General features: G+C 40.0%; 1 protein-coding gene across 1 annotated transcript in view; it reads right to left on the bottom strand.

Moving 5' to 3' along the window:
- Positions 1–17391, bottom strand: part of kcnh3 (potassium voltage-gated channel, subfamily H (eag-related), member 3) — a 147016-nt gene that overhangs the window by 33000 nt on the left and 96625 nt on the right. Inside the window, 3 exon segments of the mRNA XM_069177374.1 lie at positions 2431–2689; positions 5653–5792; positions 13723–13857. Coding sequence (XP_069033475.1) covers positions 2431–2689; positions 5653–5792; positions 13723–13857 — 534 coding nt within the window.

The following is a 17391-nucleotide window of genomic DNA, read 5'->3' as shown; positions in this document are numbered from 1 at the left end:
TGACAAACACATGTACATACTGCTGAAGTCCAGTTTCAGTGCTTGTTAAAGGTTGTTGAGGACTTGTAGACGGGGGCAGTTTTAAAACTTTCACAGTTGGTACATTCAGGGACACTTTGTCACAGTGAAACAATAAACAACTTCAGTTCTTTAGTTTCACTCTCATGGAGAATCCTTGAATGTTCAGTAACTTTCAGAAAGCTCCATTCTGTCTTACAATGAAGTCCTATTACCACCAAAAAAGTTGCATCGTGACAAAAACAAACATTATTAATGCAGCATGAACAGCAGTCATGTAAGACGAGATGTAAACAACTTGTTGTTAAAAAGTAGAAAACACAACAACATAAACAGCGTGACTCTGATGTGCTTCTGGATGTTTTACGATGAAACAAGAAGTAACAAATGAACAGAAGCTTGAGGGAACATTTCAATCCATTTTTCTTTGCTGAGTGAACGTAGTGATAAACAGATTCAGCCTATTAGTCCTATCGAATGGGATATCGACAGACAGGAGTCAGACATTTAGCTGCGGGTGGCTCATCTAATTTCATTGCTCACGTTGATTGATGGAGGGTTTGTGCTCTCTCCTCCATTAATGCAAATTGAAGGGCACTCACACAAGTTTCCTGCAGTTAGGTGCACAAGACTGGGCACAAAGAAGCTTTTTTCTAGGAAATGAGTTAGCAATGAGAAGTAATGGCCTGTTGTGAATGGCTCATATCCTTTCACTGCAACATGCATCATTAAGATCTTCAACAAAACTTTTATCATGACTCATGAGCCACCCAGATAAAGGCACCCAAACTCGACTGACTTCCCATCAGCAGGCGGTTGATAAAATATGAACAGAGATCTTTCCAATTACAGTATCACTCCAAAGTTTGTACACACCCACTGGTTTAAAGGGTTTTCTTTAGTTTCATCATTTTCTACTGTGTAGAACAAAACTGAAAACATCAAGACTGTAAAATAAGAACATGTTGTAAACAAAAAAGGAAAATAATCAAAATCTGCTGCATAATTTAGATTCTCCAAAAAGCCACTGTTTGCAGCTTTGCACATTATTGTTAACATGTTAACCAGCTTCATGAGGTTGTCACCTGGAAACATGTCCAGTTAACAGGTCAGTCATATTAAAGCTAACTGGTGGAACTTCTTGTTTTCTGAATGAGACCATCAGTTGTGTTGTGCTGAGTAAATGTTAGTGTACAGCAATCAGTTCTATTTAACCACTCTAGTAATTTAGATTATGACAAAAAACGCTCAACTCATGGAAAAAAACAATCCATCACAACTCTAAGACACTTAGTCCCGAAAAGGTCAAGATATTTGTTTAAGTTAATTTAAGATAAGTTTCTTTAAAAACTTTGAATGCTGCCATTGAACTGCGTTTGGTGAGAACCAAAGACAGCAGGACCACGAGTTCTCTCTGCTGCAGAGGAGAAGCTCATTAAAGGTACCAGCCTTAGAAATAACTCATGAACTTCCCAGAGCAGCAGATACATCTCAACAGCCACAGACGGGAGGAGACTGTGAATCAGGCCTTCATGATGGAACTGCTGCAGAGAAACCACCAGTCAGGACGACCAGAAGAAGAAGAGAACTGCTTCTCTCCTTCTTCATTAAACTAGTGGAAATCTGGTCTGATGAATCCACATGTGAGATTTTTGGTTGCCGTTGTGTCTTTGTGAGCCTCAGAGAAGGTGAACAGATGGTGTCTCCATGTGTGGTGATGATGGTGGTGGGAACACTGTGGAGGATTTATTCAGGATGAAGGCAACACTTAACCATCATGGCTACCACAGATTCTGCAGTGACGCATCATCCTGACTGGTTTGAACTTAGTGGGACGCATTAGTTGTTTTTCAGCAGGACAATGACCCACAACACACCTCCAGGCCCTGTGAGGGCTGTTTCACCAAGAGGCAGAGTGATTGGAGAGCTGCATCAGATGACCTGGACTCCACAAACCAAACTAAACCCAACTGAGTGGTTTGGGATGAGTTGGACCGCAGAGTGAAGGAAAAGCAGCCAACAAGTTCCCAACACATGTAAGAAGTCCTTATAGACTCCAGGTGACGACCATGAAGCTGGTGAAGAGAACGAAGTGGGTAACTTGGAGCAACTCAAAGCAAGAGGAGGCAATTTTGAGGAATCTAACATTTTATGTTTTGTTTAAAGGTTTTTGTCCCGTTTTGATGAATCAGTTTTGTTGTACACTGTAAAATGTAAAATAGGAACCATTGACTGCTTGGTGTCTCCAAACCCCTGCCTGGTACTGCAGGTCTTAAAATGTTAGATAAAAGACAGCACTAATCAACCAAGTGTTAACATGAGTGTGGGTGTCATCGATGTCACAATGAATTTGGCTCTAGAGATGTTGCAGCAGAAAATGTTTTTGAATCTTGTTATAAAACGCTCTCTCACCTAAAATAAAGAGGATCTCTACAAGGATGTCGCTGACACTGGGCGGGCTGCGTGGAGCGCTGCTGCTGCCTTCATCCCGCCCCCCCACCACGGTGAAACACACATTATAGGGCACGGTGACAGCCACGTAGAAGGTCGCCAGCAGGATCAACCAATCCCAGCCGGCCTTGAAGGTTCCATAGTGCAGCAGGATGAAGCAAGATTTCTGAATGGCTGCTACTTTGTACTCCGGGATCGGAGGCTTCTCCCCGAACATGTTCTGGAGTGGATGAAAGGCACACACATGTCACCAGCACACACCACAACCGTGTTCTGATGCACACGCTTACAGAAGCTCTTCACAAGCTCACGCCACGCAAACAAAAACAGCCCTTATGAAAAGCCTCAGAAGTGTAACTTGGTCCTCACAGTCGTGTTTGTCAGGTTGAATTCAAGAGTGGATCAAATCAATATAAAATCATTCGTTAACCACTTGATGTCACATAAAAATGGTCTCACTCATTTGAACTTTTAATGAAGTGCTGGATAAAGCAGAAATAATAATTAACACTTTGGGAAATTTGTCTCTGCTCTGAGGATGCTCGTTGAGGTAGAAGTTTGGGAACATTATCTTCAACTAGATAATTAAGCATCTGCTTGCATTTCTACTGTTCAGTATACATGAAGCTTATAGGTATCAGTTTTACTTCCGTTCCTTAAAAAATGATGCATCTTATACAAGGAGCAAACTGGTTTAATCTGACATCCACTCAGTTTTAATGTCTTCATAAATCATGAAGTTGTTTTTAGTGTAGTAAATTCATGTGCTGCAGTTTTAACATGACGTGTTTTTTTTGGTATTTCCAGTTCATGCTTCTACTGCACCACATTTATCTGACTCTTTACTTGTTACTTTAAAAACAAATGTTTCCCAGCAACACATATGGATAGGTTACCTTTTTTTTTTTTTTTTTTTTTTAAAAAAGATTAAACTACCCAACAGTATAGACAGGCACAGCTGAAATAAATATTTGATTAATTAGTTAAACAACAGGAAATTAATTTGCAGCTATTTGATGACTAATGTCATTTTTCATATTTGAAATGAAAGGATTTGTTGCTTTTCCTTTTAATATTAATAATCTTATTACTTTTTTAATATATATAATTATTTGACTAATTGCGTACACATTGATGCACAAGCGTATGTAATATGTTAGCGACCCCAGGGGCCCTTTATCTGCATTGAGCACATTTTCGTGGTTATACTAATGCCGTGGCCAAGTTTAAGGAAGCAGTTACATGCTTATCCTCTTCGGTGCCGTGTGTTAAAGCAGTGGAAGACATCTACGTTGATCCCCATTTGTCCATGTCAACAATGAATCTTCCAGACAAACAAGAGTTAGTTATGGAGTTCCACAAGGCTCAGTGTTAGGCCCAATACTTTTTACTTTGTACATGCTTCCATTAGGAGATGTCATCAGGAAGCACTGCATCAACTTCCATTGTTATGCAGATGACACTCAGCTATATCTTTCTATAAAACCAGATGAAACTAATCAGTTAGTAACACTTGAAGCCTGTCTAAAAGACATAAAGGCCTGGATGACCAAAAACTTCCTGCTTCTAAATTCAGACAAAACAGAAGTTCTTGTACTTGGTCCTAAACACCTCAGAAACTCTTTCTGTAATCACGTAGTTACTCTAGATGACGTTGTCTTGGCCTCCAGAAAAACTGTGAGGAACCTTGGAGTCATCTTTGATGAGGATTTGTCCTTTAGACACCATATAAAGCAAATCTCCAGAACTGCCTTCTTTCATCTACGTAATATTAATAAAATCAGGAAAATCCTTCCTCAGCATGACGCAGAAAAACTCATTCATGTGTTTGTTACTTCTAGACTAGATTATTGTAATTCCTTGTTGTTAGGATGTCCAAATTACTCATTAAAAACCTGCAGCTGATCCAAAATGCTGCAGCAAGAGTACTGACAGGATTTAACAAGAGAGATCATATTTCTCCAGTTTTAGCTTCTCTTCACATGCTGAGCTTCTTCTCGAGGGAGCCTGTGGCTCAGTTGGTAGAGTGGGTTGCACACTAATCAGAAGGTTGGTGGCTCAATCCCCAGCTCCCCCTGTCCACATGCCCAAGTGTCCTTGAGCAAGACACTGAACCCTAAGTTGCTCCTGATGGTGAACCATCGATGTGTGAATGTGCTCCTGATGGCAGCACCTTGCATGGTGATCTGTCTCATTAGTGTGTGAACAGGTGAATGGAAAAACATGTTACAGCGCTTTGAGACCAAAAAGTGATAAAACTATACAAGTACAGACCATTTACCATTTTATCTTCCTCCTACTCTTTAACTGACTCATACCTCACCATCTTCTTCTCTCCCATAGTTTCTTATTATTATCTGTTGTCTCCATTCAGTTCCTTCACTCGTGTAGTTTCTGTTCTTTCTTTTTCAGATGTCCCGTCATGGAGCTGCATGTCTCTGCTCTGTGATTGTCGTCTCCACCAACAGTTCTTCTCTTCTATCTCTATGCTGTCCTTTTCTCTCTCTGCTCTCCTCTCACCCCAACCGGTCGAGGCAGATGGCCGCCCACCTCTGATCCTGGTTCTGTTAACAGATGCTCCGCCCACCTCTGATCCTGGTTCTGTCGGAGGTTTCTTCCTGTTAAAAGGAGTTTTTCTTCCCTCTGTTGGAGGTTTTTCTCCCTTAAAGAGGAGTTTTTTTTTCCCTCCTAGCTTATGTGGGAATTGTTGAATTGTTGAATTGTTGAATTGTTGAATTGTTGGTTTCTCTGTATAATATTGTAAAGTCTTGCTGTAAGGACTTTAACATGTTAAGTGCTATGAAATAACCTGTGTTGTGATTTGGCGCTATATAAATAAAGTTGAATTGAATTGAATACTTACATGCATGCTCACTTTAAATGAAGACAAAAAAATACTAATGCTAATATTAGTGTTTGTGTGACATACTGTTTCTCATATATGACCTGGATATTTGGATTACTGGTATTTTAATTTTAACCCGTGTTTTTAAACTGCGACCATAGTGATATGTGCTGGTGATCAACTGTAGAAATAATAAGGTGTTTGCGGTGAACTGGTGTCTTAAAACACAATATTTCACTCACACAACTTGTATTCTATCATCTCACTGGCAACTTTGAACAAGTTCTTTGATAAAACTCCGTTCTATGAATGTACCAAAGACATGCAGAGAAACTCACATTGTTGATCTTGAGCTTGCTCTTGTCTTGTTTCTGCAGGTGTCCTGACAGGTGGTAGAGAACAGCTCTGCTGCGGCGCCGGTTGGCATTGAAGCCTGGAGGCCGAGTTACCTGATGCACCTCCAATCCCGTCTCCTCATCTGTGGAGGAGATGGAAACATGCTGAGCCTCTATTCAATCCACAACACCGGGGAAGAGTTTAAACCAGGTTATGGCTGATCCGCTGTGACTGAACACAGAACCTTTCATAGGTGGAGGGCAGTGAAGACGTCACCTGTACCGTGTCTTAGGCCGTCTGACTTCATGGAAATCCTGTTTTTCCCATGATGTTGTCTCAGTGAAGGAACCGTTCAGACTTCCACATGCTGCTGCAGATTGTGTGACCTTTGTGGCCTTTCTGTTGGCTTGAGGTGTTCTTAAGGTAGAAGTCAGTGATCTGGATTTAGCTCCAAAGAGAATTAATAATAATAACAAACACTTCCACCGCATCTCACCCCTATCCTCCTTTTTGTCATAAACTTAATTTAAAGACTCCATACAGGACAAAGGAGAAGTTCAGAGCCTTCAGCATATGAAGTAGATGAAGAGAACCATCATACTGACAGAGTGTATTTCCAGCTTTCATTTCCTATTTCAATTGTTCCCCCGGAAGATTTGGGAAGTACCACCCATGTAACCCAATCATTTCCATTTTCAGCAAGTAAATTTGATTTCATCATAACATCTAGGATGGATTTCAAACTGTTCATATGGTGTACAATAAAAGCCTCTTTCTCTTTCTCTCTATGTACAGTTGGGGGTTACTCAGAAACGAACAGACAAGATGTGTGCTCTCTCTCCGCTGCATCAGCACCTGTTCTACAAAACAAGGTGTGCTAAACCTGTTCAAGACATTTTTCTCCTTTTTACAGGAGAAATACAAATGCAGCGGGAAGGATTCAACTTTGTGTGCTGAACTACATTATTGCTCCTTTTAACAATGAAAGAGGCCAGATTCAACAGGAATGTACCTTCAGTGATGCCTCGTGCTGCTCCACTCAGTACCATTCATTCATAAGCGATGTCCCCTTTCATCAGCTTTACTGTTTTATTAAATGAAACATCTTTGTTCTCCATAACGACTCACCCATTGGTTTACAGTGCACTGATGCTTGACCCTCACCAAACTCTTTCAACAGGAAAGGCATCACATTAAAGGAGAGTTTTGCAATTTTCCAAGTCTGTCTTAAAACAATTATTAGAAACTCTTTAGAACATTAAAACAGATTTGATTATCTGTACTTATTGCTTCTGTTCATACTGGCCATTAAAAGATGTCCCGAGAAAAACCCAAAAGCAATTGTGAGGCTTCAGTCGTCCAATTTAGACAAAGTTTGTCTTCATACAAAACTCCTTCTTTGTACTTTTTTTCCTCCACTGCATCTCAGCAGGGAGACAACCAAACAATGGCAGGATTTTATACTCAAATTTACCACAATATTTTATCAGCTCATACAAGCTTCAGTTAGGTTTAGAAATACATTTTTGCACTAAAAACAGCTCACTAACACTGCAAGTATGTTACTAAGGAATTGTTTAATGCCTAATATAAACAGGAGGAATAATCACAGCAAGAAAAACCTGTTCACATGAGAAAACTATTGTTTTATGGACAAAAAGGAAGAATCACAGATACATTTTAGGAATTTTATTCTAGACTGGAATGTCCTAAATGTCATAGGGACATGAAAAATAAAGTGATATATATCTAAATATCTTTGGCACCAGCTTGCCTCATTTAACTGTCTTAGTTGTGTCTTAAAAGGGAGAGCATGACTGGGCTGGGTTCAATTAGCTGAACACTGACATCCTTTGCTTATTAATAAAAGATTTCAGAGCTTATGAACTGGTTTGTGTTACCAGGCCTACAGGTGTGCGTGTGTGTGTGTGGGATGGGAAGGGTGGGGTGGGGCAGAGTGTGAGTCCACCAAAGTGTTTGTTTGATGATCAAACAGCATCTCAAACCCACTTTTCCAAATTTCGAATTCCTGAAAATCTGAGACGTGAAGAGGCCGAACCCAAAAGGTATTTAGCTTAGTATCATGTACATCAAAGAAAAGTATAAAATCTTCACATTTATTCAGCTAGAACCAGCAAATATTACTATTACCATTGTTATTGTTAATATCATTGGCATTTTTGGTTAAAAAATACTGCAGCAATGGGATTTATTAAAATAGTTGCCAATTCATTTTCTGTCCATCAACAATTGGATTTGTCAGCCGATTGTTAAAAGTCTAATTGACACCAGTTTCTAGAATCTAAGAAGTTACTTGTCCAAAAGACACTCCAGCACATAAAATGGAAAATGTTGTTTTATAGTGTGATTTTGGATTGTTTAAACACAAAAAATATAACATGTTAATAAGTGACCTTTAGAGGTGCTGATAAGAGGACTTTGTTACATTTGGACGGATCCCAGCCAGCTGCTGCCCCTTTGTTTCAGATGTTTAGGCCAAGCCTAAGCTAATGGGTGGTTCGCTGCAGCTCCATATTCAAAGTACAGATTTGAGACTCTCAGACAAAAAAAAAGCAAATAAGCACATTTTCTGAAGGAATGTCTGTCTGTCTAAACTGCTGTGTTTAAGGAAGACATTAATTTGCAGAGCTAACACTGCTATGACTCATGCAGACACACGTAGGTCTGCAGCAGGTCACTGTGTCACCCACACTGCTCAACATGCATATCTGGGAAAGCCTGTGTACTCGTGGTGATAGTGAACTTTGAATTATTAATAAAGTCAGTTACTACAGTGCGCATGTCTGAACCAATCATCATCCATCAGTGATGTCATCATTAATTTGTGAACGTTATGAATCCTCCAGTTCAGATTCTGTCCGTCACCATCTTGCTAGTTTGGAGCAGTTTGGAGCAGGAAGTGACCATATTTGGACGAGCTGGGGGAGGAGCCAGCGGTGGATCTGACCGATCTGATTGGAAACCTGACGATACTACGTCCCGCCCACCGATAGCTGTAACCTGACTGCACCACAGGCCTGTCAATCAAACAGACACGCCCCCAAAAACAGGTCTTCTTGAATCTTCTTTTCTAATGAATGAGGGATTATTTTCAGATGGACCTCCAGAAAACTAATAAGAAGGAGTGACTTTAGCTAACAACACCGAGATAACTGATGGACACATTTTATTCACTTTGGATTTGATGAGAGAAGTTGAATGGGAGTCGATGGAGCCGGAGGCTTTTTGGAGCCGACCTCTAGTGGCACTCGCTGGTATTGCAGCTGAAGACACTTCTGGATCGGAACCATTTTACAGACCTGAAGCTACGAACTCTTTTACATACGCAAACATGTCGTTTCTGTTTTTAAAGGTACTTTCACGAGTATCTGTAAATACAGAACTTTGTATATTGAGCTGTCAAAGTCTCTTTGATTTTTCACCATTAAAAATGTGTTCCCAGCCTGCTCCTGCCCCCCCACCCCTCCCCCGCCCTCCATCTCACTACCTGATTCAGTGTTTTGAAAAGGCACATCATGCTGAGCTAAGTGCAAAAAGTGAGCCTTTCAGCCAGTCTGCTGACTCCCACTGAGGAGCAGGCGCAGGTAAATGTGATTGTGTCAAGTCATCAAAACATAAATCAGAATCAAAATTAATCAAGCACAAACCTGAATTTCAGTCGTCTTTTGTCTCTTTCTTTTCCTTTCTGTATTGTTTTGCTCTGTCTCTTGTTTTGTGCACTGCACTCCAACTTTGGTTGCTTGAAATCAAAATTAAATAAATCGTGTGGTTGGTAAAACACACCCGGAGGGTATGAAAGCAAGCTTCAATCATTTTGACAGTACATTCAGTCAAATGAAGGAAGCTACATGGGCGAGTGGGGGGAAATTGGCGAAGTGATTTATAGCAGATGCTTTTTTTGTCCAGAAAACTCTACAGACAGACGCTCTGAAAGGAAGTCTGAGAAATGTTCCCATTTTCATCACTTCACTTCTTAAAAGTCTTGATCAGCTGCTTTTCACTTGGTCTCTCTATTGAACACTGAAATTATGTCAGATAAATCTGTGTTGGCAACAGGATTAACAAATCAAAAAAATAATATTTATTCTGGTATAATGTATGCAGGATTACAAAATATGAATATTTTTTTTCACACTTTGCAGTGATTTAAAACAGTCAGAGGCTCCAAGACGGTCACATCTGCTTTTCACTCACTCAGACGTAAGAAACACTAAAAATGAAAGCTGGGCAAGAATAATTAACAGAGTTTCAATCAACAATGTGTGCTCCAAGAAAAAAATACAACCAACAGGTTTTCAATTAGCATTTCATGTTTTATCTAATTTCTTTTCTATATTTTTAAATGTTCCTTTATATCTGTTCTTATGTGAAACACTGCATGTAGTTATCTTCCTGTGAAGCACTTTGAGCTGCATTTCTTATATGAAAGGTATACAAATAAAGTTGATTATTATTAATTAAATCTATTTTTTTGGTGAGATTTTTTTGCAATGTTGTTGGGGAATTCACTTTTATCCCACAGGGAAAAAGACTAAATAATGGAGGAGGTTGAGGTCTCACTTTATATGAGTGCACCATCTTAATTAAATATATGTTCAAGACTTTGCAAGTGAAAAGCTACTGGAGGCTTTCTAAGTGTAGAAAAAAATTAAATAAACTCAGACAAATAAAAATGAAGTAAAAAAAAGACAAAAATAAACTGACATAATATATCTTGTTTGTGTTTTCCAAAAACCTGCTTATAATGATAATGCTTATAATTTGGTTATTATAACAGGGTCAGACTTGGAAAAAGGAAATGTTTTGTTGAGCCATGATGGACGTGAGATGATGTGTATTAAACCAAATGGAGTCATTCTCATTAAGAATAAGACGTTTCAGTAAAAAAAAAAAACAGTTGTAAGTTCATTAAATATCCAAGAAAGCTACAGAGTGAAATGTTCCAGTTTTACAGGCCTGATGTTACTTTAACTTCAGTCTTATTTAATGTTTGTGACTAAAATTAACAGTTCAACATTAGCACGATGTGGGCAAGCTTATCTTACTGATGCTAACAAACACCAGTTAGCCAATTAGGATTTATTTGCTACATGTTTTTGTAAATGATTTACCCAGGAATTAATGGGAAATACATATTCTATGTATATTCTATGTTTAATGTATTCATTTAAAAAGCTGAGGCTCACATAATTCTCTGAAATCAAACATGGTTGCTAACAGAAAAACAGGTTTCTGTTAGTTTCAGGTGATATAATACAGTGACCATCACCTGCATTATCTGTCACGTCAGCCAAGTCTTACTTTACTGGGTAAATTAGCCAAATAATTTTTACCTGAACCCTGAACTCTGAACTCTGAAATCTGAACTCTGAACCCTGAACCCTGAACCCTGAACTCTGAACTCTGAACCGTGAACCCTGAACTCTGAAACCTGAACCCTGAACTCTGAACCCTGAACTCTGAACCCTGCACCCTCAACCCTAAACTCTGAACCCTGAACTCTGAACCCTGCACCCTCAACCCTAAACTCTGAACCCTGAACTCTGAACTCTGAACTCTGAACCCTGAACTCTGAACCCTGAACCCCGAACCGTGAACCGTGAACTATGACCCCTGAACTCTGAACCGTGAACCCTGAACTATGAACCCTGAACTCTGAATTGTGAACCCTGAACTCTGAACCCTGCACCCTCAACCCTGAACCCTGAACCCTGAACCCTGAACTCTGAACTCTGAACTCTGAACCCTGAATTGTGAACCCTGCACCCTCAAGCCTAAACTCTGAACCCTGAACTCTGAATTATGAACCCTGAACTCTGAACCGTGAACCCTGAACTCTGAACCGTGAACCCTGAACTATGAACCCTGAACTCTGAATTGTGAACCCTGAACTCTGAATTGTGAACCCTGAACCCTGAACTCTGAACCCTGAACTCTGAAACCCGAACCCTGAACTCTGAACTCTGAACCCTGCACCCTCAACCCTGAACCCTGAACTCTGAACTCTGAACCCTAAACCCTGAACTCTGAACCCTGAATTCTGCACCCTGAACTCTGAACCCTGAATTCTGAACTCTGAACTCTGAACTCTGAACCCTGAACTCTGAACTCTGAACTCTGAACCCTGAACCCTGAACTCTGAACTCTGAACCCTGAACTCTGAACTCTGAACTCTGAACCCTGAACTCTGAACTCTGAACCCTGAATCCTGAACTCTGAACTCTGAACCCTGAACACTCACTGATTCAGCTGACGTCACAGCTGTAGTGTTTGAGTGTTTGAGTTCAGACAAAATGGGACGCTCTATCGTGACATCACATGCTGCTTCCATTGCCATCGGAAAAGAAAAAACGCCACACCTTCAAATAAATAAATATATATCCATCTTTGCTTTGTTTACATTTTGTGGGCGGCAGGAGAACCACGTTTAATACGTCTCCAATTTCGCTATGAACTGTGGGTAATTCCTTCAGGCAAAGTCTTCAGAAATGTGGACTTACGAAAAGGGTGCTTAAAGGGCTCCAGACGTCTCCAGAGGCTCGAAGATGTGACGTTGAGACAGCCTAAACCCTGGAGGACTTATCGTGAACACGAGTCTGTGAGTCTGTGAGGGTGATGTCAATACGTGTGCACACAAAAGATGTCGTATTCCATGCAGACAACTGATTCCTGACTTCCTTAATTTAACTTAAATCAATTCATCGTAGTAATTTCAACTGTGCACCTTTCATGGATCTGCATTTTTACATTTCACAACGGGTAGCAAGCTGTGTGTAATGTGACTGTATGGTTTACCTTGTGTACCAAGGAAGTCATTAATATTGATGACAAATTCCAACCGACAGACACACTTATTTAATCAGGGTGAGATTTACATGGAAAAAAGTTAATACATTTATTAATTCACGCTTAATTGTTGTTTTCTTGAAATTACAATAACTGCAGCTGAAGGGTAAAATGTTCTGCATGCTGCCATCGTCTCCAGTGGTTGAAAGGTTAATATAATTTTGCTCAAACTATGGAGCTAAAATGACTAGCATGCTATTTTTTTGGACTTTGCTTTAACTTGTTTTTCTGAAATAATTTTTGGGGTTTTATTGAACTGGTTTTAATGAAACTGGTGTTTAGCCATACTGTGCTGGGCTCTGTGTCCTTTGGTTATCCACACTGCTGAGATATATATTTTTTTAAACAGTATTTAATGATGTTGGAGATCCTGGACTCCTCCGACTTAAATTTAGTGGTGTAGTTACCTTTAAATCCATTCACAGTGCCAAAGGCTCGTGTCATACCAGAACGTAGATGTCAGCGAGCACCTCCAACCGTCCGCTACACAGATTTACATACTGTATTAAATCTCAAAGTCTGCATCGTGTGAGAGCCTTCCTCTGCATCTCAGGGTCTTAAGCGGCAAATGGCTCAATTAATCAGTTGTGGACCTCCAATCAAGTGGTCCACAATTATTTGTTTTATTTTATCACAATTTAAGTCAGCCTTTGTATAGGCTGCGTGGGAACATCTTAGCAGACACCATATTAAATAACTCTGTATACTGAGAGATTTACCTGGCAGGTATGAACTTAATCAGCATTGTGTGAACTTGTTTGGCTTGAATGTATCGTAATTTCATTCATATGTAAAAGACCGGCAACATACTGTATGTTTTAACATGGACTGGTGGAGCCACTTTTTCCCAGTTAGTAGAAAGTCCACATGTTAAGCTGTTTCCAGTGACTCACTGTTAGCCTTCAGTTGGTATTCTTTCCATTAGTCTCTGTAGAGTTTTAACTCTACATGCTGGGAGTTTTTTTTCATAAATAATAAATTGTGAGAACCCTGAGGTGTACATTAAAATTAAAGTCTAAACATTTAAGATTCAAATACATTTCTATTGAATTTAAATTCATTTGAAGTCATTAAACGTAAACTTGTATAATCACATACAATATATACATATTTATAAACATAATCTTAAAAACATGGTTTCTTTCCAAAAGATTCTGTATGCGTCTGAGACATCGTGAAAGATAGCGTTATTTCCATAAACTCACCAGTTTCAGGTCCTTGCTCAGGATCGTGGTCCTTCTTCTTGTCCGTGATGTCTTTATGGGACACGAGGAACAGAACCACCTCCCCCTTCTCATTTTTAATGGGTACAATGTCCAGAAGACACCAAAACTGTGTACCTGCAGAGAACCGAAATGACAACATGCAAATTCAATGCATCTTTTTTACCCAAATTATACAGTACGTAAATGCAACTAGTAATATTTACTACTATATGACCTGGCCGAATAACCTTATGAAGCTTTGTATTTTTCTGCACGAACTCTTTATCCCCCTGATGCCCCAAATGTTTTTTCCCCCTCTGTATTGTGCATATACACTCTCATCCATCGCCATAATCACATCTTTTTGCTTTTATATTGACTTTATTGTTTTTGCTGTGATTGTTGTATAACATATATACTATATTCTGTTGTTATTTGTTTCCATTATTTTTATGCAGTGATATTATTATGTAAACTTTGTATTTTCTATAACTGTAAATGTTTAATATTATCTAGGTGGAGGCTTCAAACTGTTTTTTTTTTTTTTTTTGCCTCTCCCTGCTCTGCACTGAGTTTTTTTAAATAGACTTTGTAAAATCTGAATTTGTGCAAAATAAATCAAATCCAAAAATTCAAATCAAATTGAATATCCACTATGAAAATTTGGTCAGGTCACACTGAAATTAATTGAAAATCTTAAAAACTATATTCACAGCACAGAACAATGGCTCACCCATAAAATCTACTACACTTCCTGTGAAAGTCTTTCAGTACTTTAAGGGGTTCTAGTTGTTCTTATTTAATAAACAACAGTGGATTTTAATCAGGGCAACAAAGTGTGTTACTAAAAGAGTTTCAAATTACTTTAATTTGTTCATTTTCCAATTAGTGTTGCAGAGAAAGTGGCATTAACCCGCTGCTGATACCTCAGTATGAATGAACGAGTCATCTAATCATGTCATGTACACTCACAACAAACACTCTGCAGGGTGTGCTCAAGGGGAAACGGATCATTTAAAGTTTTTAACTATTAAAAAATGAAGTAAAACTATCCACAGAATGTGAAGAAACAGTAGTGTTGATGTTATGTTGAAGACTTTAATGTATTGCGTGACAGACATCTCTTATTATAACCTCTTGCTGTGATGAATGGAACAATAAACACAAAATGGCTAAAAGTCTTGCAAAACAGAATAAAAACAAGAATTAACATCGGTGATGCTTTCCTGGAAACAATTCTGGAAAAAAATACAGTAATAAAGTTTGAATTCTTAATGTTTCTTCTAGATTGGTGAGTAAACAGCTGTTAATGCTAACGGTGGCTATAGTCATAGTTTATGAAGGCAATTCATGTCAGGGATTTACAGTCATCAAGCATATGGAGACAACTCGTGGGCCTTTTTACTGACGCTGTCTGCCTCTGTGTGCCTGTCATTCATGATGCTCGTGACACAACAGTTAGAATAGCTATATGTTACTAACTCAATTAGGTCTTCATTGAGCTCTCTATCAAACTGTTGCAACTTAATGGAGATAACAAACAAGGCAAACTGACCTTGTTTGTGTGGTGGAAATTAATGTATTTCCTTGTGAGAAATCAAAAGTCTCTCAAGCTCGCTGTCGTTTGAGCATTTATTACAAGATGAAATATGGAAAATTATAAGAGCGTACAAATCGTCAAACATGAGCCGAGCGAGTACATCAGATTTAAACAGAGTCACAGGACACTTATTCAGCTGAATAGTTTTGGAGAGAGTTTCTACACTCGGAGAGTCCAGAAAGTCTGACCCCCTCCTTGTGAGGAGAGCGGCCTCATATCCACGTAAGGAGGGCGCCCTCTTCATCACTCCTAAGGGCGCTCAGCATATACATCGATCATTGGTCATCTGCACATATGGACCGTGGATTCTAGTTGAGAAAGGTCATGTGTCCCCCGGGGTAGAAAAACACTGCTGGACACAAATATGGATTGATTATATAGAAGGGACATGTGGTTTGGATATACCTGTTTTGCCTTCAAGAACGCACTGTCCACCAACCACAGTCTGACCTAGGGTCAGCTACAGATCAGTTGCATAGGATGAAATTTTCCTCCGACAGTTTGGATAATTCAAAATGGATCTTTAGTGCTGATGACAACACAAACTGTACAAAACTCCAAATGATTTTGCTGTGGCTGTTTTCATGCTACTACAGTCTCGCAAACAAAATTTGATATTAGCTGGCTGTAATGTAAACTGTAGGCTTTATTTTTTATGCATCAATTGTCCAACAACAGTCTACCAGCCACAGTCTACCAACCATCAACCACAGTCTACCAACCACAGTCTACTAACCACCAACCACAGTCTACCAACCATCAACCACAGTCTACAAACCACAGTCTACTAACCACCAACCACAGTCTACCAACCATCAACCACAGTCTACCAACCACAGTCTACTAACCACCAACCACAGTCTACCAACCAGTCTACCAACCATCAACCACAGTTTACCAACCACAGTCTACCAGCCACAGTCTACCAACCATCCACCACAGTCTACCAACCACAGTCTACTAACCAACAACCACAGTCTACCAACCAGTCTACCAACCATCAACCACAGTTTACCAACCACAGTCTACCAGCCACAGTCTACCAACCATCAACCACAGTCTACCAACCAGTCTACTAACCACCAACCACAGTCTACCAACCAATCTACCAACCATCAACCACAGTTTACCAACCACAGTCTACCAGCCAGTCTACCAACCATAAACCACAGTCTACCAACCACAGTCTAATGACCACCAACCACAGTCTACCAACCATCAACCACAGTCTACCAAACATAGTCTACCAACCATCAACCACAGTCTACCAACCACAGTCTACTAACCATCAACCACAGTCTACCAACCACAGTCTACCAACCCTCAACCACAGTCTACCAACCACAGTCTACTAACTACCAACCACAGTCTACCAGCCACAGTCTACCAACCATCAACCACAGTCTACTAACCACCAACCACAGTCTACCAACCACCAACCACAGTCTACTAACCACAGTCTACCAACCACAGTCTACCAACCATCAACCACAGTCTACCAACCACAGTCTACTAACCACCAACCATAGTCTTCCAGCCAGTCTACCAACCATCAACCACAGTCTACTGACCACCAACCACAGTCTACCAACCACAGTCTACTAACCACCAACCACAGTCTACCAGCCACAGTCTACCATACATCAACCACAGTCTACTGACCACCAACCACAGTCTACCAGCCACAGTCTACCAACCACCAACCACAGTCTACCAACCACAGTCTACTAACCACCAACCACAGTCTACTAGCCACAGTCTACCATACATCAACCACAGTCTACCGACCACCAACCACAGTCTACCAACCACAGTCTACCAACCATCAACCACATTCTACTAACCACCATCCACAGTCTACCAACCATCAACCACAGTCTACTAACCACCATCCACAGTCTACCAGCCAGTCTACCAACCATCAACCACAGTCTACCAAACACAGTCTACCAACCACAGTCTACTAACCATCAACCACAGTCTACTAACCACCAACCACAGTCTACCAACCACCAACCACAGTCTACCAACCATAGTCTACCAACCATCAACCACAGTCTACCAACCAC

Source organism: Embiotoca jacksoni, unplaced genomic scaffold (genome assembly GCF_022577435.1).
Source record: "Embiotoca jacksoni isolate LCO1_2020_lvr unplaced genomic scaffold, fEmbJac1.0.p SCAF_72, whole genome shotgun sequence".
In the NCBI taxonomy this organism is placed as follows: Eukaryota; Metazoa; Chordata; class Actinopteri; family Embiotocidae; genus Embiotoca; species Embiotoca jacksoni.
This window is presented reverse-complemented; position numbering and strand designations above follow the sequence as displayed.